Genomic DNA, 24128 nt, shown 5'->3' on the forward strand with positions numbered 1-24128 from the left:
CGATCAAACTGCCCAATAAAACCACTGACTCATTTCATTTTATTATCGATGAAGCACTGTCCTAGTGTTCCGGAAACTTTACAGGACCACTAACACATGTATGCCTGTAACAATGGACCAGCTCAATGAATGGTGGGACTTTCCATCCCCCGCCTCGTCTGGATGGAGACACAACCTCTGTGACTCTTCTTTTATACACTGATACCATCAAGTTATGTACTGTCCCTCCGAGGTGGTTAATTACCACTGTTTACCTTGTACATTTTGGGTTGATTAAAACATCTCTATTCATCACCCCATCAACCGACTCTTATCTTTAACAGGGGGTCAGTGTGTCCTTGTGTTATCTTTCAGGGAGTGTGTTTACATGATAACTCTGTATCAGGGTGTTCTGGTACCACCCTTCTGGAATGTGTTTGCATGAGTGTCCTGTGCCTAGTACTACTTAGGAATGTGTGTGTTTTTGCAATGCCAGCCCTGTTCTTGCCAGGTTCTGTGAACTTGCAAGCAAGTATGTGTGTCAGCTGTGAATGGTGAGAGGTCCTGATCTTTTACCAGAACTGGTTTTGGGGAAGGATAGTATTATCTGGAATGGAGTATAGTAATCCTTACAAAGTCCATGAGCTTTAAGGGTGGCGCTGTGTTATTCTTCCTGCTTGTAGAATCAAAGGCGTTAGGGAGAACGTCTTTAAGGAAGTGATGATCAGGCAAGGACATGGACTCATATGATTTTTACGTTTTTGGTGCGTCTTCTGCACTGGAGATCTAGCCATGTCTGAGTGGGTGAGACAATTGCCTGCCTGAATGAGTCTCAGTGTAGCTACCATGGAGATGAGATTGTTATCTTACAACACTATATTGCAGGTCTGACTGTTTACAATGATGACTATTTAATACAATTTCTGCCCTGGGTGAATATTTTCTTGAAAGGCACTTTTGCCTCACTCCCACTGAGAGCGAATGGAGCCTTTTTTGGAAAGAGCAAAGTTGTCAGTCATAGAACACTGTCCATCATCCCTGCTGAAGACTTAAGTTTCAGTTTGAAAATTAATGGCAAAAAGTTCAGTAATCATAATTTTTAAAAAAATGTAGCCCTGGTATGAAATGTCAATGAGTTTTAACTATATGAGAAATTTGAAAGGTCTTAATTATTCTATTATGAAGATTGTTCATGACCAAAATTTGTCTGACAGAGTGGTAAATTTCTTAAAGAGCTCATTTTAAAATTAATTGTAACTCCTAAATTGATTAATACATTTACTTGCAAATTCTCAGAAAATTCATTCAGTACTGAAAGTGCTGTAACTTTGGGGATTGTAAGGTGAATTTTTCATATATAACTAAGTAACTGAATCCCTGCTTTAAGTGCAAATCTCAACGCTCTCAATTATGGAACAGCAAGTGGCATTTTCATAATTAATTATTCCACTGTTTAAAATATAACACAAAATATATTAAAAGAACAACAAGGCTGCAAATTCAAGCACTCAAAAGGTAGAAAATGCTATGCGTATACAACCTAAATTTGACCCCCTCATGAAAATGCATATTGATACAGACTTTTCAATTACATGATCACATACTATTTTTTTCACAGGCCCCCTGCTTCACTTAGTACACAGGATAGACAGTGTTTATTTGAATGGTCAGAAGGTGAAGCATGAAGTAGAACCGGTCTATTAGGTGTAACCTTAGACTGCACACTGAGTTACCATGCCCACCTGAAGAAGGCAGCAGCTAAAATTAAGACAGGTAACAATCTTCTTAGCAAACTGGCAGGTTCGTCATGGGGGTGCTCGTGCTCCAACTTTGCAGACGTCAGCTCTTGCCACCTCGTATTCGGTGGTAGAGTACTGCGTACCAGTTTGGAGTTGATTGTCACACACCGAACTGGCGGATACGCAGTTACATGTTGCCAAGCGTATCATCTCTGGCACCCTGCGTCTCCGGCACTCCACTCCCGTGGCTTCCAGTTCTGAGCAATATTGTTCCTCCTCATATCAGACGAGAGGTTGCCACTGGCAAGTTATTGGAGAAAGTACGTGCCAACTCAAGCCAGCCACTGCACAATGACCTTTTTAAACCACCAACTACATGTTTGCTCTCACGTCACCCATTATTGTCTCATCCACCCCGCCAGGACATTAGGGCGGAAACACTTTGGCAAGAGGAATGGATAAGTGTTATAATCCCCAACCAGTCCCTTGTCGCCGACTCCACAATTTGCCCACCTGATTTTGACCTGCCCCGTCGCCAGTGGTCCCGGTTGAACAGGTTCTGGACCAGGCAAGGTTTCTGTGCAGCCAACCAGTATCGTTGGGGCCTTTGTGACAGCCCGTTGTGTAGCTGCAGCGCAACACAGACGATGACCCACATTGTCGATGAATGCCTGCTGACTAGGTTCAGCAGTGGCTTAGAAGAACTGCATCACGCCACTGAAGATGCCATCGCTTGGCTAAACGACTATGCACATGCTAAATAAAAATAGTTACACAGCAGCTATTCAGTATTGTGTGGCCCTATGCTTTATTTAGTGCACACTATTCAAACCCTGATCTGAAGACAGAATTATTGCTTTCCTTATGGTTTATCTGTGGTGCTCATCACTATAGAATCCAAATGCTTCACAAACATTAATGACTTTATTTTCATCACTCTCCTGTGAGGTGAGGAGGGTGGTATTATCTCCAGTTGACAAAGGAAAACTCAGGCACAAAGATTAAGGTCAAAAATTTCCACTAGCTTTGTGTATCCAAATTGAAATGCGTAGGACATGATTTTTCAGAGAATTTAGCGTTGTATAGCGCTTTGTGTTCAAAGCACAGCTCCCATTGACTTCAGTTGGATTACTAGGATTTGAGAGGCTCGAGCATGCTCAGTGAGGATGGAACCTTTGGAGATTTTAGCTGTTAAGCTCTAGCAAGTCTCTACTGAGCATGTGCACACTGATTTTTTTTTCCAAAGGTTTATAACTTGGCCAAATTTTTCATAGAGAGGGGAAAAAGCTCATCCCTGACAGGTTACCCTCCTACCAAATTTTGAGTCCCTGCTATAAAGCATGGGAGAGCTAGATCTTTTCAGAGGTCACCAGAATTTTGTAACAGGGGTAAAAGAACATATTTTTCCCCCTCGCCTCATTGTTGGAAACAGCTGGACCCTTTTTGCTGAGAAGTTCCAGAAGAATCAGTCTGAGGCAGACAACAGCATGGATAATTTCAACCTAAGTGGTTAAAGTTTGGGAAAGCTATAAACCACTAAAAACAGGGTTTTTTAGTGAGAAGTGTTGGGCAACTTTAATAGTCAGTGCAACCATCCCCACCTTTAATAATCTGCAGTATATACTGCAATACTGTGGAGAATTACTGGGTTGAGAATTATGTAGGTTTTAAAATATATTATGGTCATGTAAATATAACCGGTAGAGTATATAGAAACTCCAGGCCAAATTAAACTTTGGCGTAACTTGACCTTATGAATGTTGCATCAAGGATTAGTTTGGCCCATGAATACATCAAAATAATAAGTGAAATTCCAACCAGTATGATTTAAATTCTTGTTTTTAATAAATTAGAGTATCCCCTACATTTTCCTTTCTGGGGAAATTGTACATAGTTTAATATTGATTGAGTGTAAATGACATTTAAAAAGAAAACTGAAAAGATAAGCTTAACTCACATTTATATGTTTCAGAGTAACAGCCGTGTTAGTCTGTATTCGCAAAAAGAAAAGGTGTACTTGTGGCACCTTAGAGAAGCTTCATATAAATTGGTTAGTCTCTAAGGTGCCACAAGTATTCCTTTTCTTTTCACATTTATATGAAGCTTTCTCTTTTTTTTTTTTTTTTTTTTTTTTTTTACTGTCCTGAAAGTCCTATTTAAAACAAAAACAAAAAACCTGTCATTTTAACTGCTGCTTGGACTTAATTAGAAAGTGATATCTGATATAAAATCTGAGAAATATGACTCCCTGTGGATCCTGATGTATGAAGTTTTGGATTAATCTTTTTTTCCACCCCTTCAGATGGGGTTAAAGAGAAAAGAATTGGTCTTTTGGTCATTAAGTCACAGTTAGTGACTTGTGATGTAATTTTTTAGTTTGTTTTTTTTTTTCTTCCCAAAAAGTCTATCTCTGGGATAGGTTTTTTTGGGGGGGGAGGGAGAGGGTCTTCCAGTGTTTAAGCTGTAGCTTGAATTAGCTAAGTAATTCACCTTATTTAACAAATCTCTTAAGCACGTGGTAAAATATTTTTTTGAGCTTGGATTTTTATAGCTATAAATGCATTATATAAGGCTTGATCCTGCTCAGTGCCCTCAACTCCTATTCATGTCAGTGCTGATAACCTAGTAGGTGATGTAAAGTAACCAGAGGACATTTTATTAAAATCATTATTTAATTTTGCAGGTCAAATACTGTGGTTTGTAGGTGATATGATTCAATATTTGGGTGTGTTTACAGGTAATCTTAAATTATACACCTGTTTTATTAGTGAATCAGGAGTGTTAAAATTTTATATTTACAAACAATGGATTTGGCTACTGAGATAAACAAAAATGCTAATTAATTTTAAGATTTAAAAGGCATAAACTGCCTTTTTTAAGCTAAAACCTGAATGAAGATTAGTATTTTATTTTAAAACTAGTTTGTGTTGAAATGATGCTGAACTACAAAGTAACAATTTATCAAAAATACCATTGCAATTGTCAGATTTTTAAAATATTTTAGAAAATCCAATAAAATATATTTTTCTAACCTGCACAATACTTTGATTCTAATCCTTCAATCTCAAACGAAGGCTCATTGTCACTCATTTGCATCTGTTTGCTAACGAATAAATTTTGTGGTAGAATAAATTGAAGTGCTCCAGGAGAGAGTGTGTTCTAATAAAAATTTTAGAATACAGGGTTGTGTTTTATTATGAACTTTGAAAATGGACCTATAGCAATATTGTGCTTGGTAGACATGGCATGTTCTTAATCCGGTCTTTTAAAAAATTGTTTTAAGATTAATGGGATGCGGACCTGATTTTAAGAAAGACTGTCAAGAATTAATGTCCTGGAGCAGATGCTTGAGAACTAGATGTAACTGTTTTTCAGACTAAAACAACAGCTAGTCTAAGGGCTTGTCTATACTATCCGCTAGATCAGCAGGGAGCATTCGATCCAGCAGGGGTCAATACGATACGCAATAAATCAACCGCTGAGTGTTCTCCCGTCGACTCCGGTACTCCACCAGAACGAGAAGCGCAAGCGGAGTCAACGGGAGAGCGTCAGCTGTCAACTTACCGCAGTAAAGACACCGTGGTAAGTAGATCGAAGTGTGTTGACTTCAGCTACACTATTCATGAAGCTGAAGTTGTGTATCTTCGATCGACCCCGTGCAGTAATGTAGACAAGCCCTAATTCTGCACCTCACTTTGACTGTGAGCTCTTCATCTTCTAAGCAAAGCAGGTACCAATTATGAAGAGAGAAAAGGGAGAAAGGTGCTGTTTACTTGCAATGTACCCTTTACCAACTCATCCTAAAAGGAAGTAGCTTTAATTGAGGTATCCAAAAACTTAACATAAATCATCCAAAAACTTGAATGAAAAAGTTATAGAATATCATAGAATATCAGGGTTGGAAGGGACCTCAGGAGGTCATCTAGTCCAACCCCCTGCTCAAAGCAGGACCAATCCCCAGTTAAAACATCCCAGCCAGGGCTTTGTCAAGCCTGACCTTAAAAACTTCTAAGGAAGGAGATTCTACCATCTCCCTAGGTAACACATTCCAGTGCTTCACCACCCTCCTAGTGAAAAAGTTTTTCCTAATATCCAACCTAAACCTCCCCCACTGCAACTTGAGACCATTTCTCCTTGTCCTGTCATCTTCTACCACTGAGAATAGTCTAGAACCATCCTCTTTGGAACCACTTCTCAGGTAGTTGAAAGCAGCTATCAAATCCCCCCTCATTCTTCTGTTCTGCAGACTAAACAATCCCAGTTCCCTCAGCCTCTCCTCATAAGTCATGTGTTCCAGACTCCTAATCATTTTTGTTGCCCTTCGGTGGACTCTCTCCAATTTTTCCACATCCTTCTTGTAGCGTGGGGCCCAAAACTGGACACACTACTCCAGATGAGGCCTCACCAATGTCGAATAGAGGGGAACGATCATGTCCCTCGATCTGCTGGCTATGCCCCCTACTTATACATCCCAAAATGCTATTGGCCTTCTTGGCAACAAGGGCACACTGTTGACTCATATCGAGCTTCTCGTCCACTGTCACCCCTAGGTCCTTTTCCGCAGAACTGCTGCCTAGCCATTCGGTCCCTAGTCTGTAGCGGTGCATTGGATTCTTCCGTCCTAAGTGCAGGACCCTGCACTTATCCTTGTTCTAACAGGCATCTGTGAAATTGAAGAACTCTAAAGCAGCTCAACCAGTTAACTTGTGCTTTGGGTTGTTTCCTTCTTTAGTGAGGGCGGCTAAACATGGCAAGATTGAAATTTCTAGCATAAACTGCTTTTCTGTTGTTCAGGTTCAAAAATTCCAATCTATAGGCAAAATGCAAGAAGGAGACAATAAATACAAAGCGCAAACAAATTCACTTTGGTCAAACTTCAAAAAACACACACACTCACACATGTGTATCACACCTTATAATTTTGAAGGCTTCTGTTAGAAAGTGAATTTGAACTAAGTTTCTTCTCCACTAAGAAACTCAACTTCCCTTAGAAGAAACCTTTCCTCATAACAATCATCTCCTTCTCCCCCACTCCCGCCCCCCAAAAAGTCAGGCTGCCCTCTGTTTCCTCCATCCAGATGTTTGTAAAAATTGTCTGTACTATGACTAGCTGTGATTTTAGACTAATACCTTTGACCAAAGTTCCACTCTTCTGATTCCTAGAAATTAGAGATGGAAAATACTGTAGCTTAACAGTAATAAATTCCCTTTCAGTGTACGACTGTTCTACAGTTGTAGATTGAGTAATTTATAAATGCCTAGCTGAAAGCAAGAGAGAAATTCTTGTGCTTTGTGAAGTCCAGTTTATTAAAGTGATTTTAAAAAAAGGGCTTGGTTATCTGCTTCCCTGAGTGCATCTCCCTTAGCACATATCCACTACATACTGTGCTCTCAATTTTTGTTCGCTTTCTGCCTTGAGAAATATCAGCCAGAGGCCAGGTGTTTATCCTTTTCCATTATCAGAAAGATAAGAGAGCTATAAATCTTATGTCAATTTTAAGTGATTACTAAAAATGCTGAGAGGAGGTTTGTGTTTGGAAGATAAACAGGAGCTACTACACAGTGAGTCAGCCCATCACTTTCTGGCATTTGTGCTAGGTTTAAAACTGAAGGTAAAAAATACCTGTCTTGCTGAGATGACACTTTACTATGCAGTCAATCTAATAAGTGTGGGGGAAGCATGGCAACTGGTAAAAGGTATAGACAATCGAAAGGGCCTAAAAATTATTCATTACACCCACAAGTGAACAAAGTCAAAATAGGTTTCAGAGTAACAGCCATGTTAGTCTGTATTCGCAAAAAGAAAAGGAGTACTTATGGCACCTTAGAGACTAACCAATTTATTTGAGCATGAGCCTTCGTGAGCTACAGCGCTGTAGCTCACGAAAGCTCATGCTCAAATAAATTGGTTAGTCTCTAAGGTGCCACAAGTACTCCTTTTCTTTTTGCGAAAGTCAAAATAGAAACACTCCTTTTGTGAGTATTCTTTTGTCAGTATCTTAAGCAAATGAAAAGGCTCTACAACTTCAACCCCGATGAATGCAAAATTAACATACACACATGAATCTAGGAGTACAGCTGTGCTATGGCAAGTAACATAACCATTAGCTGAAGGGATGACTTTAGTTTGAAATACCTAGTTTGGAACCATATTCATCCCTGATTTAAATCCATTGACTTAAATTTGGCCCTGGATAAACTGAAACCCTGATTCTCATTCCAGCATGGTTCCCAGCCCTTTATTCCAGAGCAGGTACCAGGTACAGTAGCTAAATTGATTACCATGAAGTTTACTTTGAGTTTTTTGGAAGAGACCTTTTAAATGGAAGTTTTATTTGATATACATGGACATTAAAGATTGCATGGCACTTTCCTTAAGAGAAGGGAATTGTCAAGGTATTCTCAACAAAAAGTTCCCTTTCCAACACTGTTTCACGTTGTGTTGCATACCAGTTATCTACTGCCTTCCACCCCAGAAGTGGCTGCTTTTCTGGTAGATAAGTAAACACATGAAATTCTTTTGGATCATTGAGTATGAAAGAAGCTGCAGAACTGTAAATTGTTATATAAATCATTGCTGTTGATCTGTAAAGCTTCATTATAGTTTAGTATAATATTGTGTACCAGGTACTCCAGATTTTCAGTTCATTTCATTGTTTTCTGATTTCAGCATCCAAACCCTGACAAAGAAAATCCTCCTTGTAACGCACAGGAATTGGAGGAATGTGATATTTTTCTTGAAGACAGCACAAGCTTATGCAGATTTGATGGTAACACCTTGAAAATCACTCATGTGGTAAGTGAAATATGAAATCCAGTTATACTTACCCAAGTAGCTCCCGTTCAAGATTTTTAAGTAAAGAAGTATGATTTCTGTTTTCTGTGGTGAGAAGTCTAAAAAACCATGCCAGACACTCAGCTGGTCATAAATTGGTGTAGCTTCACTGAAATCTTGTAAATACTTTCTATAATGAAAAACCTCAGTAGTAGTTAGCTGCATATTTGCACAAATATATATGCTGTAGCAGTACACTTTTGCAAAAATTGAAAATCTCTCCCCATCACAGGTTTTAATTGATGATCCTTATACAAACATGCTATCTTGGAATTCTACGTTTTTCCAAGTATATATTCCAGTCGGTGCTCCATCATAGGATGTGTGCATGCCTGTGCAATTGCAGCCAGAGAGTGCAGTGTAGTGATCATAGGCCTGCAGAGAGCAATGCCTCATTCTCTGAATGAGAGGTTATGGGGAGGCATGAGCCTGCCATCACGCTGTTCTTTCTCAACTGCCTGTGGCTTGAGACAGAGTGTTCTATTGTATGCAGCTTCCTGCCTTCACTTTGTGAATTCTCTACGTTATTATTTATTTTAATAGTGTTTTCTGCATTCATTTGATACCTATTTATTTTATTTAACACTGGTGTGTTAGTAGAAGAGGGGCGGGGGGCTCCTTCCCCTCCACTTCTTGGATCTTTCAGCTCTAGCTCTGGAGAAGTCCTTATCCCCCCGAACACTGGTCTCTACATCATAGGCCACCTTGGTCCTGGTTGCTGCTTCATTTGCAGCTCTGGACATTAAAACTCTAAAGAAGAGGAAACCTATCACTTCAAACAAGGAAATGAAGAAAAGAGGTAGATTGCCCCATAAGACCCATTCTCAGGAGACCTCTCGTCCCGCTAGGGGTATTGTAGAAGCTCTGAGTGTGGTACTGAAGCCTTGGGACAGAGGCAAAACCTCATTTGGACATAGCTATCACCAGAGCAACTACTGAGGCAGCACCGTCTGACATCTTGCAGCACTGCAAGAGACACAGGTCTATCATCAGTGTCATGGTACCAGCATCTAAGCATACCTCTGAAAGAGGAGATGAGACTACAATTATCTCGATACCTCAACAACCTACATCTTGCCAATCAGAACCATCCCAAACTTCAAGTAAGGCTATCAGAGCCCTCCACCTCCTTCCCAGTTCCTTTTTTCAGAGAATCTCATTATCTCTCATGAACCCAGAGTCACCAATATGGAGAAGATCTACTCGTGTCATGTCCCCAGTACCTCTGAGAAAGTAGCAAGTTGAGACTTGCTTAAGTCTCCAGTCTTTGGTACCAGTTAGGACATTGGAAGCCACCCTGATCCTTAGCTCGGGAAAGATGTGTTGTACTCAGAGATTTCGGTATTGGGATCCATCCTGATACTATATTACTCTACCACCATAAGTCCCTTTCATGATGAGGATCTTAGGAAACCTACCAAACATCACAGGCCCAGACAGAGATTATCATTGGGTCCCTTCCCTTATCCCCCACTGTAGTGGGGTTACTAGGACACATGGGGCCACTATGGCGACCAACTCCATTGGCTGCCTAAGAGAAAGCACTGGCACTCACTGGTATCATACCGTCCACCAACACCTACAAACCGTTCTCCAGTACTGTGCACTTCTCCAGTACGGGGCGATATACAGGAGAAGCAAGAGTCTCTGGCTTAGGCGCTCTCATCTCCATCTGTAAAGTTCTCTTCATCTCGAGACAAGACAGTAATACCACCACCACTCTCCTATGCTGATGATTTTAAGACCTTCCAGAATGGCATGGAAAGGCTAGTGAACACTCTTCAAATTCCAGTAAAAGAAGTCCAAGAGTCAAAACATTCTTAGTCAACATCTGTCCCCAGGGAAAGGTCCCATTTATGTGCTTGCAACGAAAAGGCACTATATTAGATTCCAACCCACTCAAATATCAAGATCATTTTGGTACCATCCGCACGCTTTCACTAAGTTTCAGGAGCCCTTTAGGAGAAAGTCCAGTCCATAGAAATGGGGGCCTCCCACCCCTACTTCTACTCAATCAGCCACTCCCTCTAAAAGGCACTTTCGACACTTCAGTCGAGGGCATCAGGCAATCCGATCAGCTGTTGTGAAACTACCCCTCCTTTGGAGATAATCTATCATGCTACTTACTTGCCTAGGAGTACCTTCTGTTACCTGGGGTTCTTTCAACCCAAAGCTCTTGGTAACTTTTGCTCTGTGCGAGGTGGTGTCAGGAAATAATAAATCAGGGGAGACACGGCCGTCCGACCAATAGATGGCTGGCACAAACAGGACAACACGAGTGCTTTCACTTAAAGCTAAACTTTACTTAGTCTCAAGCACTTATACACACGTCCGCAACAGGTTAGTAAAACACCCCCAACCCTTGATAATTACCAAAGCTGAGTGTGGCTCTTGCATGGCACAGCAGCAGCCCGTCTGCTAGTGGGGAACACAAGATGCATCCAGAGGGAGAGTCCAGTCCTGAAGAGTCCCACTACCTCAAACTTTTCCCCCTTATTTATACGTTGGTAATAGAATGACGTGTCCCTTAAAGAAAACTTGTTAAGTAAGCAGTTTCAGTGGTCAAGCGAGAGGTTCCTTCTGATTATCGATTAACCAGGTGTGGGTTTTTCCAGAGCTTGCAGCCTTGAGGCCCCAATAGACATTCCTGGGGCACATCCTGCTCTTGTAAAATGTATCAGCAACATCAACACAATTCTTATCAGGAAGGACTCAGGGTCAAGCTGCCCTCTCTGGCACCCAAAAACCCCCCTCCCCTCCTTTCTTGGTTAAGCTAAGCCTGCTGACTTGGCTGCTTTTAGCAATAAGCCATAGTGGTTTCAGGCACTTTCCTGGTTTGCCAAAGTCTCACTATACACTTACCTCAGATAAATGGATACTGGAGCTCATCAAAGTGGGTTACTCTATGTACTTTCATTTCATTCCTCCTCCTCACACCCCTTCCTGACTCTTTTCAGGGACACTCTGTTACAAGGAGCTACTAAAAAAAGTTCCTTCTCTCCTCCTGTTAGGAGCAATAGAATCAGTCCCACCAGAGTTCCTCAAAAGAGGGTTCTATTCCAGTTCCTTCCTTGTTCCCAAGAAAGGTGGAGGGTGGACACCAATCCTTGACCTCAAGAATTTGAACTGTGTCCTAGCACAACACTTCAGAATGATGACACTAGCTAACATAATTCCATCATTCAATCCAGGAGATTGATTTGTTGCCCTCCACCTACAGGAAAACTACTTTCATGTAGTCATCCACCTCTCCCATAAGTATTTCCTATGCTTCGTAATAGGGATTGATCACTATCAACATCAAATTCTCCCCCTTGGACTCTTCATGATCCCAAGGGTGTTCACAAAGGTACTCTCAGTGGTAGCGGCTCAGTCAGGAATATCTGTGTTCCCATATTTGGATGACTGACTTCTCAGTGGTCAGTCTCCTCAAGAGGTCCAGTTGGCAGCTCTGACCCATTGTGCCTGGGGCAGCCCTCACTGGAAATGCCAAGGTCAGGGCAGGCTGCAAAAGGGAGAGCAGATACTCCCAAGACTGGTGGGTAACACTGAAGTTAATCTCCTCAACCAGTCATAAACTGTGCTTCTGATCCCCCCACACTGGTTATCAAGAAACAAATATATGTATCATAGAGCCCCATTTATTGTATTTCAGTCTCCGGCTCCGAGTCAGCACCTAGGTCCAGTACAGTGAGAAGTTATTTTAAACTCTGCTCACATATACAAAATGTTCTTCTGACCCCAAAGGGTCAGCCCCATTACCGCATCAGTATGGGTTTGGATCTTACCCAAAATACCACACTGCCAGCCAATCCTTTAGTGTCTAAAACTAAAGATTTATTATAAAGGAAAAAACAAACAAACAAGAAGAGATACATTAAATGGTAAAGCAGTCACATACATACAAATACTTCAAAGTCCATATATCAAGTTCCTAGCAGTATTGGTGAGTTTGCTGAAAGTCCCTCTGGAATACATCCATAGCTTGGATGGATCATTCAGTCCTTTGTTCAGAGTTTCAATTTGTAGTAAAGTTCCTCCAGAGGTAAGAAGCAGGACTGAAGACAAAATGGAGAAGATGCAGCTGCCTTTTATATTCTTTTACCCGCATGGCAAAAGAATATAACTGAACTGTTTGGGCAGTTCAAACAAAAAGAATATAACTGAACTGTTTGGGCAGTTCAAACAAAAAACTGCCCAGCACATGGCTTGGAGGCCTTAGAGTTCTGTCCATATGTATGTGAGTCATAAGGTGTATCTGCCTTCTCTCAATGGGTCACTTGTATAGCTGATGGTCCTTAATGGGCCATCAAGCAGACTAGGCAGAGCTGACACCTAAACTGTCTGGGGGGGACAGCCAGAAGCATAGCACAAGTTTGAACTACAGACATACATATTTATAACTCATAATACAAAGGTGATACAAATACATAAATGAGATTATCATATCTGGCAAGTTATAACATTTTTGCAAATATCTTACATGGCAAATCTGGCACAACTCATTGCAGTTTTATAATCTTCATAATATCCTCAAGTGTCCCCCAGAATCCACAGGGTCACAGAAACATCCAGAGCATTAACACTATTCCAATCTCTGGATCTCTGTGCCAACCATAAAAATCCATACTACCTTCAGTACAGAGAATAGGAGCTTTATAAAGAGCTGCTCTAGACACCACAACAGCAAGAGCCTACCTGTTCAAGGTGAGATTCTCCACTCCATCCAATCTAATTTCAGCGTTACAGTTCATCCCACAAACAGTGAGGGCTTTACTACGGATCTTGGGCACATGTCAGCTTTCATGTATGTGACTCCCCACATGCAGATGCACCTCAGATGCTAAAAATATGGCTAAGAGCAGAGTACACCCCAAACAGACACAAACGTGTCACAGTGCCTTGGAATGTAATGAACTCTCTTACATGGTGGAAGAACCCATGGAGGATCTATATTGGAACCCCATTCTTGCATTCAGCACCTTCGAAGATCCTCACAGCAGATGCATCTCTGTTAGGATGGGGAGCTCACCTACAGAGAGAGACAGCACAGGGCAAATGGTCGACACAGAAATCGATACTTCATTCAAGATTCTAGAATTTAGAGCAGTATGTATATGCTGGCCAACACTTTTTTGTATGAGGTCACTCAAAGTGCTGCCCTGTTGTCCAGCATTAATGTATTACATTAACTGCCGGGGTAAAGGAAGATCCCAGTCCTTACCCCAGTTCCACAGGTTTCGTGACTCTGAGCATATCTCCCATCAGATAAAAATGTCAGCAGTCTATCTACGAGGTGTCCAGAATACAATTGCAGACTCCCAGTGAAGATGCTTTGGATAAGATCACAAATGGAAGTTCTGGGTTTGCAGCAGGCCAGCGGGTCTGGCTCAAATCAGGCAGGGCACTGTAGTCCCAAGCTGCCAGGGCAAGAAAGCAGGGGCAGAAGTAGTCTTGGCACATCAGTTGGCAGCCCCAAGGGGGTTTCTGTGATCCAGCCCATCACAGCATGTAACAGCCATTCAGCAACACTTGCTGCCCCACCCTCTTTGCCCTATAAGAGAGGTAGTTTGAACAGTGTTTCCAAGATGATGTGGTCTGACTGACAGGTTTTAGGGTCAGGAAGGGATTTTTCCCTCATGGCAAGACCAGCAAAATATCCATGCCTTCGTCGCAGCAAATATGTTAAGGGCAGTTAAAAAGAGGATGGTGATCAATTGTTCTCCATGTTCACTGAATGTAGGACAAGTAGTAATGGTCCTAATCTGCAGAAAGGGAGATTAGATTAGATGTTAGGGAAAACTTTCTAACTATCAGAGAAGGTAAGCCCTGGAATAGGTTAGCAAGGGAGGTTATGTAATTCCTGTCATTGGAGATTTTTAAGAACAGGTTAGAAAAACAACTGTTGGGGATAGTGTAGGTTTACTTGGTCCTGCCTTAGCACAGGGGTCTGGCATAGATGACCGCTCAAGCTCCCTTCCAGCCCTACGTTTCTATGAATCTGCATAAGAGACCCAAAAGTTGGCTTGTTGACCTTGCTCGTCTGGAGGTAGGAGGAGAGTCTTTAGTTCTTCACAGACTGGGGTATCTTTTGAGTGTACCGTCATTTTGTCTTGTGAGGAGTGCAAGAGAATTCAGAGGCTGGCTGAATCCTAGCGGGTAGGCTGAAGGGGGCCAACCCTGAATGCTAGATATTTGGTATGGAAGCCCTGTAACATCACATTGTACACAAGTAAATGCCTGGAATTTTTTTGGACAAATGGAGAGTTGGTGTCTCCCTGATTAAAGTTAAAAATATAAGAAGTTGTGGCTTCCTGCTTTAAAATCTATCTTTTTTGTTTCATTCTCATGTGTGTCATGGTCAGTTGTGGATGAGCATCTGTGATCCTTTTCAGAAAAGTTAAATGTCTTATCACTTCAGCAACTTATATTTTGTTTGCTGAAATTTGGACAGGACGCTCATATAGTGATGATGTTTAAGTTTCTAATCCTATTATTTTTGAAAAATTGTCCTTGGGAATTGAGGGAAAGTTGTGTAGGTTATTAAGTTAGCCAGAAGAGAAGGTCTGACATTTGGTTTACACAGTTTTTATGTTGGGGAACTCATCAAGACAATAAAATGGACCAAAAATACTTGTAGAATGGGGGGATGCTGTAGGCAATCCAAAAGACCTTTTGGTAAAGAAGGCCATAGTCATTTCACCAGATGAAAGGGATTTTTATTTCAGGTGATAGTAGTACTTATTGTCTTGTAATAGGGGAGTGTGTGTGTGTGTGTGTGTGTGTGTGGCCAGCTCTTAGAGACACACACGTCCCTACCCTTTTAATCTAAATGAAGTTGACTTTCAGATTTGTGGCTAAAGAAAGGCTCAGGGCAAGAACAGTTAGTAAGCAGCCTCTAAACTTCTAGAAAGATTCTAAAACAAATTCTGTTCATGAACTGTGTATCTTCACTTATATTCTTTGTAGCTTAAAGTTACACATCTACTTTTAAAAAGTTGATGCTTTTTGTTGGTGATAAAGCTAGTATAAATTAGTTAAAATGTTATGGAAAGAGCAGCAATGCAAATTATTTTAGCCTACAGAGTATATATGCAAGATAGTGTCCAATGTGCAACTTTGAGTTGGCTTTTGATATCAGAAACACTGAACATTACATATATGTTTCATTCACTTTCTCCCTTCCCCTACTTGCAAGTTAAATTTATCCATAACAGTTCTTGTATCATGATTTTAAGATATAGCTGTTTTCCAAGTAAGGACTAGTTATGAGAATGATTATATCTGGGGCAGGAAAACTTAGCCATTGATTAAGCAGGCAAACATTTATGAAAGAAAATGACTGCAATTAAAGAATACTGTAGGTTTTTATATATATATATATATATATATATATATATATATATACGTACGTGTGTGTGCGCGTGTGTGTTCTCCTTAAAAGTCTGCAACAATTTATGTCCAGGCATTATCAAAATTGTTCTTCCTTTTCCTTTGAGAGAAAAAGTGCATCCCTGGAATCAGGAAGCTAATAGCAGTTATTGACATGTTTTGTTTGTCTCTCTTTTTCAGACTAAAGAAAGGACAGCTGATCTTTTATCTCATATAAGTGGATACTATCATGTAAATCAAAAGGGATAACATGATTCTAATTAATTAATGTAATTATAAACAGAACTCTCATAATTTTAATAACTGACATGGTGGCTTTATTTTAATTAGCTGTAAAATTTGATTAAATTAACTTAGACATTTGTTTTTTTCTGCTTGCTTTGTGAGAACCACGTGAATAATGGTTACAGCAGTGTTATTAAATTGACCTGAAATATGAGTTTTCATGATGATGTTCAGATTCTAGAATTACCTAAACTAACTCCTAATCCAAGTTCTTCTTTTTTAATAAATCAGTTCCACAGTCAAAGTTTTCACTTGGTTGCTGGGACATCTGCCTTGCTCTTTATTAGGTACTGACAATAATATTTTAATGAATAGCTTTTGGTCAGTGTTAAAATTTTAATCTTAAAATTAGTCAAGAAGATCATTAAAACTTCATTAAGAACCAGCCTTCATGGAAAGTAACATTGTGATCTGAAGATAGCTATTTCAAGTGAGTTTTAGCAATGGCACAGTATGCGACAGTCCATTTGTTAACCTGCGTATCTCAGTGGTGGCATATGTTACCGGTGCTCCACGTTCTTCACTGGCTGGCCATTGGCTTCTAGGTGGAGTTAAAGATGGCCATCGGCTTCTAGGTGGAGTTAAAGATGTTGGTTATGACCTAAAATTTATAAATTCCTTGGACCTGCCTACTTGAATGAACAACTTTTTCTCTGTGCCACACTGCCATAGTGGAGATCCTATAAAGGTAGCCAGCCAGTCAGGCAGCAGCGCGGACAGCTGCAGCGGCACAGGAGCCAGCGAACAGAGCTGTAAACAGGGGAGTTTGAGTGGGAGTTTGCAAGGGGAGTTTGGGGGGACGACTAAGAGGAACAGACAAGCTAGTGAAGGGAGTGTGGCATGTTCTGGCAGTGTTTTGGTGCTCGCTGGGGGTTTGTTTTGCTGTGGGTGGTGGTTTGGTTTGGTTGGGTTTGTGTTTCTCAGACTAACAGATGAGAAGGCTATGACGGATACAGAGGCAGCAGTACTGTGACCCAAGCAGTGGAAGACACAATGAAGATGACTGGATGTGGAAGCTGCGGTATGTACATGATCCTGGAAGGGGTACCTGAAAAGAATTTCGTCTGCATGAAGTGCCGCCTGATAGAGCTGATGGAAGAAAAGATCCGAGGATTGGAGATGCAGGTGGAAACTCTGGCTGATTTTAGAAGGGGGTTTGAGCAGATGATGGAGCAAAGACATGAGGAGGCTGAAGGGAAAAGCTCAGATTTGCAGATGGAAGCAGGACCAAAGAACTCTGAGGGGAGACTGCTGGGTGAGGAAAGTGGACAGTGGAAGCATGTGACTAAGAGAACCAGGCAGAGGAAAAGACGGGCTAGTGAAGGAGAAATAGAGCTCAGGAACAGGGTTGCAGGGTTAGAAAATGAAGGGGCACAGCAGGTGGTCACTGAAGGTGGAAGGGCAAGGAAGAAGAGAAGAGCAGCTTGTCCTATAGGAAGAGGGGAAGAGTCAATGGAGACAACACCAAATATGAGCCCAAGGAGGATACAGGATGGGTTGCAGAGGATTGCAAGGGACAATAGGAATCAAGAGGACTTACAGCAAGAGGGAACAGAGGATAGACTGGAGAATCACACCATCATCAGGAAAAGGCAGGTCTACGTGATTGGAGACTCTTTACTGAGAAGAATAGACAGGCCTGTAACCAGAGCTGATCCAGAGAACAGAAGGGTGTGCTATCTGCCGGGCGCTAAGATACAGGATGTAGATCTGAGGCTGAAGAGGATCCTAACGGGAGCGGGAAAGAATCCACTGATTGTCCTTCATGTGGGAACAAATGATATGTCTAGATTCTCGCTGGAACATATCAAGGGAGATTATGCCAGGCTGGGGAAGATGCTTAAGGAAATCGAGGCTCAGGTGATCTTCAGTGGGATACTGCCTATTCCTAGAGAAGGGCAACAAAGGTGTGACAAGATTATGATCAACAGATGGCTCAGGCAGTGGTGCTATAAGGAGGACTTTGGGATGTATGGCCACTGGGAAGCATTCATGGACAGAGGGCTGTTCTGTCGGGATGGACTTCACCTGCGTAGGGAGGGAAATAGACTTCTAGGATGGAGGCTGGCACAACTGATTAAGAGAGCTTTAAACTAGGAATTTGGGGGAGATGGTTGGGAGATGTCCAGGAAATCTCCATGCCTGATTTTAACATTGAGAGGGAAGAAAACGAAGTAAGAAAGGATACAGGCGTGGGTAGGAGAATGGACAGAAGGAGGAAGGGTAGTGTAGATACCAGTCTAATAGGTGATACTGGCAGAAGAATGTCTGTGCCTAATCGGGTAAAGAACGTGTGTGAAGCCAAACAGCAAAAATTAAGATGTTTGTACACTAATGCGAGGAGCCTAGGTAACTAAATGGAGGAACGAGAGTTACTGGTGCAGGAAGTGAAACCAGATATTATAGGGATAACAGAAACATGGTGGAATAGTAGTCATGACTGGACTACAGGTATTGAAGGGTATATGCTGTTTGGGAAAGACAGAAATAAAGGCAAAGGTGGTGGAGTAGCATTGCATATCAATGGTGAGGTAGACTGTAAAGAAATAAGAAGTGATGGAATGGATAAGACAGAGTCTGTCTGGGCAAAAATCACATTGGGGAAGACAGCTACTAGAGCCTCCCTGGGATAGTGCTTGGGGTGTGCTATAGACTACCGGGATCCAATTTGGATATGAATAGAGCCCTCTTTAATGTTTTTAATGGAGTAAATACTAATGGGAGTTGTGTGATCATGGGAGACTTTAACTTCCCAGATATAGACTGGAGGACGAGTGCTAGTAATAATAATAGGGCTCAGATTTTCCTGGATGTGATAATTGATGGATTCCTTCACCAAGTAGTTGCTGAACCAACAAGAGGGAATGCCATTTTAGATTTGGTTTTGGTGAGTAGTGAGGACCTCATAGAAGAAATGGTTGTAGGGGACAACCTTGTTCGAGCGATCGTGAGCTAATTCAGTTCAAACTAAATGGAAGGATAAACAAAAATAGTTCTGTAACTAGGATTTTTTATTTCAAAGGGGCTAACTTTAAAAAATTAAGGAAATTAGTTAGGGAAGTGGATTGGACTGAAGAACTTGTGGATTGAAAGGCAGAGGAGGCATGGAATTACTTCAAGTCAAAGTTTCAGAAATTATCAGAAGCCTGCATCCCAAGAAAGGGGGAAGAAACTCATAGGCAGATGTTGTAGACCAAGCATCTCAGAGAGATGATTAAGAAAAAGCAGAAATCCTACAAGCAGTGGAAGATGGGAGGGATCAGCAAGGAAAGCTACCTTATGGAGGTCAGAACATGGAGGGATAAAGTGAGAAAGGCCAAAAGCCATGTAGAACTGGACCTTGCAAAGGGAAAATTGAAAGGTGGATAAGGAACTGGTTAAAGGGGAGACTACAATGGGTTAAACTGAAAGGTGAACTGTCAGGGTGGAAGGAGGTTACTAGTGGAGTTCCTCAGGGATTGATTTTGGAACCAATCTTTTATTTAATCTTTTTATTACTAACCTCGGCACAAAAAGTGGGAATGTGCTAATAAAGTTTGCGGATGACACAAAGCTGGGAGGTATTGCCAATACAGAGAAGGACCGGGAAATCATACAGGAAGATCTGGATGACCTTGTAAACTGGAGTAATAGTAATAGGATGAAATTTAATAGTGAAAAGTGCACGGTCATGAATTTAGGCTTTAATAACAAGAATTTTTGTTATAAGCTGGGGATGCATCCATTGGAAGTAACAGAGGAGGAGAAGGACCTCCGAGTATTGGTTGATCACAGGATAACTATGAGCTGCCAATGTGATATGGCCGTGAAAAAAAGCTAATGCAGTCTTGGAATGCATTGGGCAAGGCATTTCCAGTAGAGATAAGGAGGTGTTAGTACCGTTATTCAAGGCACTGGTGAGACCTCATCTGGAATATTGTGTGCAGTTCTGGTCTCCCATGTTTAAGAAGGATGAATTCAAACTGGAACAGGTACAGAGAAGAGCTACTAGGATAATCTGAGGAATGGAAAACCTGTCTTATGAAAGGAGACTCAAGCAGCTTGGCTTGTTTAGCCTAACCAAAAGAAGGCTGAGGGAAGATATGATTGCTCTCTCTAAATATATCAGAGGGATAAATAATAGGGAGGCAGAGGAATTATTTAAGCTCAGTACCAATGTGGACACAAGAACAAATGAATATAAACTGGCCATCAGGAAGTTTAGACTTGAAATTAAATGAAGGTTACTAACCATCAGAGGAGTAAAGTTCTGGAACAGCCTTCCGAGGAAAGCAGTGGGGGCAAAAGACATATCTGGCTTCAAGGCTAAGCTTGATAAGTTTATGGAGGGGATGGTATGATGGGATAGCCTAATTTTGGCAATTAGTTCATCTTTGACTATTAGCGGTAAATATGCCCAATGGCCTGTGATGGGATGTTAGACGGGGTGGGATCTGAGTTACTACAAAGAATTCTTTCTTGGGTGTCTGGCTGGTGAGTCTTGCCCACAAACTCAGGGTTTAGCTAATTGCCATATTTTGGGTCAGGAAGGAATTTTCCTCCAGAATAGATTGTCAGAGGCCCTGAGGGCTTTTCGCCTTCCTCTGCAGCATGGGACATGGGTCACTTGCTGGGGGATTCTCTTCACCTTGAAGTCTTTAAACCATGATTTGAAGACTTCAGTAGCTCAGACATAGGTTAGGGGTTTGTTACAGGAGTGGGTGGGTGAGATACTGTGGCCTGTGTTGTGCAGGAGGTTACACTAGATGATCATAATGGTCCCTTCTGACCTTAAAGTCTATGAGTCTATGATTCTAGGTGGGTGAGGGAATATCTTTTAATGGATCAACTTCTGCTGGGGAGAGAGACAAGCTTTCGAGCTACACAGAGCTCTTCTTCAGGTCTGGAAAAGATAGAGTGTCACAGCTAAATACAAGATTGAACACATAGTTTATCATAAGTAGCTAACAGATATTCTAAGAGGCCCTTCAAGGTGAAGTGGCCTGTTAACACCCCTGTAGTCATAGAACAAAAAGGGGGGTTAGTGGATTAGAGATGGTTGTAGTAAGCCATAAATCCAGTGTCTTTAAGACCATGATTTTTAAGACCATGTCTAGCAAAATTATGAATTTAAGCTCCCAAGCTAGTCTTTTGAAAGTGTTGTGCAGGTTTCCTTTGAGGGTGAGGACCAATAATTCAGATATAGAGAGTCACTTTGTAACATATCAAAAAATTTAAATATATGATTTATCAATAGTATTACTATAGTACCTAGGAGTAACCTAGGACTGGGACCCCATTGTGGTAGGCACTGTACAAATATAAAACAAAAGTCCCCCCCCCCCACCACAGCAGGCAGGGCCACCCGGAATGCAGGGGCTTTAGGGGCTTCAGGGCCCTGGGCTAAGGGGGCCCTGGGGCCCTGGCCTAAAGCTCTAAAGCCCCCATCAGAATGCGGCCCTGAGAGCACGGTCCGGATGACTCAGAAGGACCAGGGGCAGCCGTGCAGCCAGCAGCCGGAGAGAAGCGCCGCTTCTCTCCGGCTGGCGTTTAAGGGGAAAGTGCCGCTTTTTCCTGGCTGCACCACGGGCCGGAGGACTCAGGGCCGCCGCGTCCCCCCGCCCCGTTTTTTGTTTGTTTGTTTTTTCCCCCTCTGGCTGTGCTCCTCCTGCCACGCCACCCTTTTGCTTCAGCGGTGCTCCTCCTGCTGCGCTCCCCAATCAATGGTCTTGCGCACCCCACTTTGGAGCCCACTGGTGTAATCAACTGGAATGCTAATGAACTGCACCATTTCCAAACCCTTTCAATGGGAAAGAGAATAAATACATGTCTATTTTTAATTCATGTTCATTTTTATCTATTATAAAAGCAATAATCTTTAGTCATAGTTTTCAGCATTTTTGAAAGATGTCCTAAATGTTTTGCCTTTGCGTCTAATCCATCCTACTCAAATGTAATTGCTTTATATATCACAAAGCTTACAAATCACTTGAACCATCTTTTTTAAATTTTAAAACACCAAACACTTTAAAAAATATTTTCCTTTTAATAGTTAAGTTTATAATTCCTTAATATTAGAGTATTCCAGTTTGGTAGTCCGGAAGCAGATGTCTTCATGTTTTATAATACATTTCAGTGATATGAAGAAAAATAAGGTAAGGCTACTATGGGTCAGGGGAGAAATACATGACATTTCGTGACTAGACTGTATGATTTTTCTTTGTTAGGGGAAACAGTGTATTTGTGTATTTTCATTCTAACTTTCCACCATGTACTTCGTTGTGTTAATTCATTTCTGCACACTTTGCTCAAGTTATATGGCTGAAATCACTTGGCACCTCTGATTCTGAAGTCTGAAAATCCTCCTTGCATAAATGATTCAGGGGAATATCAGAATTCCTTTACAGAGATATGAATGATAGTTATTGTTCACCTGTAATTAGATGATGGTATAAAATATTAAGCTTTGTATATCTTTGTGCTCATTAGAGAGGTAGAACTTTTGTGAAACATTATCTTAGGTTATGTCTACACTACTGATTTCTGTAAGTACAGCTATGCTGGTCAGGACAATGATGAGCTCTGATTCCTAATTGACATAGTTTTGCCTTCAGAAGCCTCTACTGTAGACACAGTTATACCAGCAAAATTGCACTTTTACTGGTATAGCTTGTTTTAATTGTGGGGGGTGATTTTATTATAACTCTGCAAAGCACAGCTTTGTTGGTGAAGTTGCTTCTTCACTAGTAGCACTTTGCTGATATACTATACAGGTATTCCTGTATTCCTGATGCAGACATAGCCTTAGAATGTTATTCAACTTGTTGCTGTTGGGTAAAATTAAGAAAACAAAATATTTAAGGACATTCCCCACTTTGCATTATATTTAAGTGTACATACCATAAATTAAATCTGTTCAGTAAGAAAATTTTTATTGTAACTTCAGTTGTTTTCTGATATTTTTCTCTTAAAACATCATACAAGATGTCATCATTTAGAGTGCTAGCCCTTAGCCTCCACTGAATGTACTCTAATTTAGTCCTGTAACTTGTAGGTTTAAAAATAACATTTGTCATATATAACTCAAATAGAATTATTCAACTTCCCGATAAGGAATTATACTGGCTGCTTGCTTTAAAAGTTAGTAGGTAAAAGTTACTGATTCTTCCATGCTCCTTTAGCTTTATCAACAGCAATAGCCAGCGGTAGGCCAGTGACAACCCAGTATGTTATCACAGTGCAGGACCGGAAACTTCAGTTTGTCTCATTCTCAAGTCAACAGGGACTAGTTTTGCTATGAAAGGCAGGGCTACTTGCTGTGGAGGGAGTAGCTGTGTCAGAACAGGACTGGCATTGATAGGCTTTGGGCATGGTATGTGATCTGATACTCTGAAGATAGTTAATTTTGTGTGGAGTGACGGAAGAAAAAGGAAACTTTTTGGATTGATGATGGTACAAAAAGATTTCCCAGCAGGGGCTCCTTACATCTAGAATCATTGTGTGGTTCCTGCCACTGCCTCTCTTCCCCCACCAAATTTTGTGCAAATTATTTGCAAATATTTTGTATAATAAATATAAAATTAAAGTTAGCGTAAAAGAATGTGTTGTAAAGAAAGGCCCTAACCAGCAAGTAAAAGAAAGTCCTTGAATGTAACGAGTTGTAACGCCAGATGGAATAAAGTAGGGAGGCTGTCTGGTTCACAAGCATAACTCATGAAATAAAGGGAAGTTTCTAAAAAGAATGCCTCTGACCAATAGGGGTGACTGCAGATGGTTTTAAGTAAGACAAAAAAATTGTCTTAGGTTGAGCCTTTATGGATCTTCCCACCTCACATAGCAGGGCTGTCTGAAAAATTAGGGTCTATGTGAACCCAGCTGCAATGGAAAAGCTGTTGGTCAGCAAGAAGGAGGGGATGATA

The 24128-nt window shown here is 41.2% G+C and overlaps 1 protein-coding gene across 3 annotated transcripts in view; it reads left to right on the forward strand.

The window, feature by feature from the left end:
• Window positions 1-24128, forward strand: part of NUDCD1 (NudC domain containing 1) — a 149761-nt gene that overhangs the window by 109421 nt on the left and 16212 nt on the right. For all 3 annotated transcript variants that reach the window (XM_073330307.2, XM_073330308.2, XM_073330309.2), the window contains one exon: window positions 8389-8514. In XM_073330307.2, the coding sequence (XP_073186408.1) occupies window positions 8389-8514 (126 nt within the window). The remainder of the gene's footprint in view (window positions 1-8388; window positions 8515-24128) is intronic.

The sequence above is a fragment of the Lepidochelys kempii genome, chromosome 2, assembly GCF_965140285.1.
Source record: "Lepidochelys kempii isolate rLepKem1 chromosome 2, rLepKem1.hap1, whole genome shotgun sequence".
Classification (NCBI taxonomy): Eukaryota; Metazoa; Chordata; order Testudines; family Cheloniidae; genus Lepidochelys; species Lepidochelys kempii.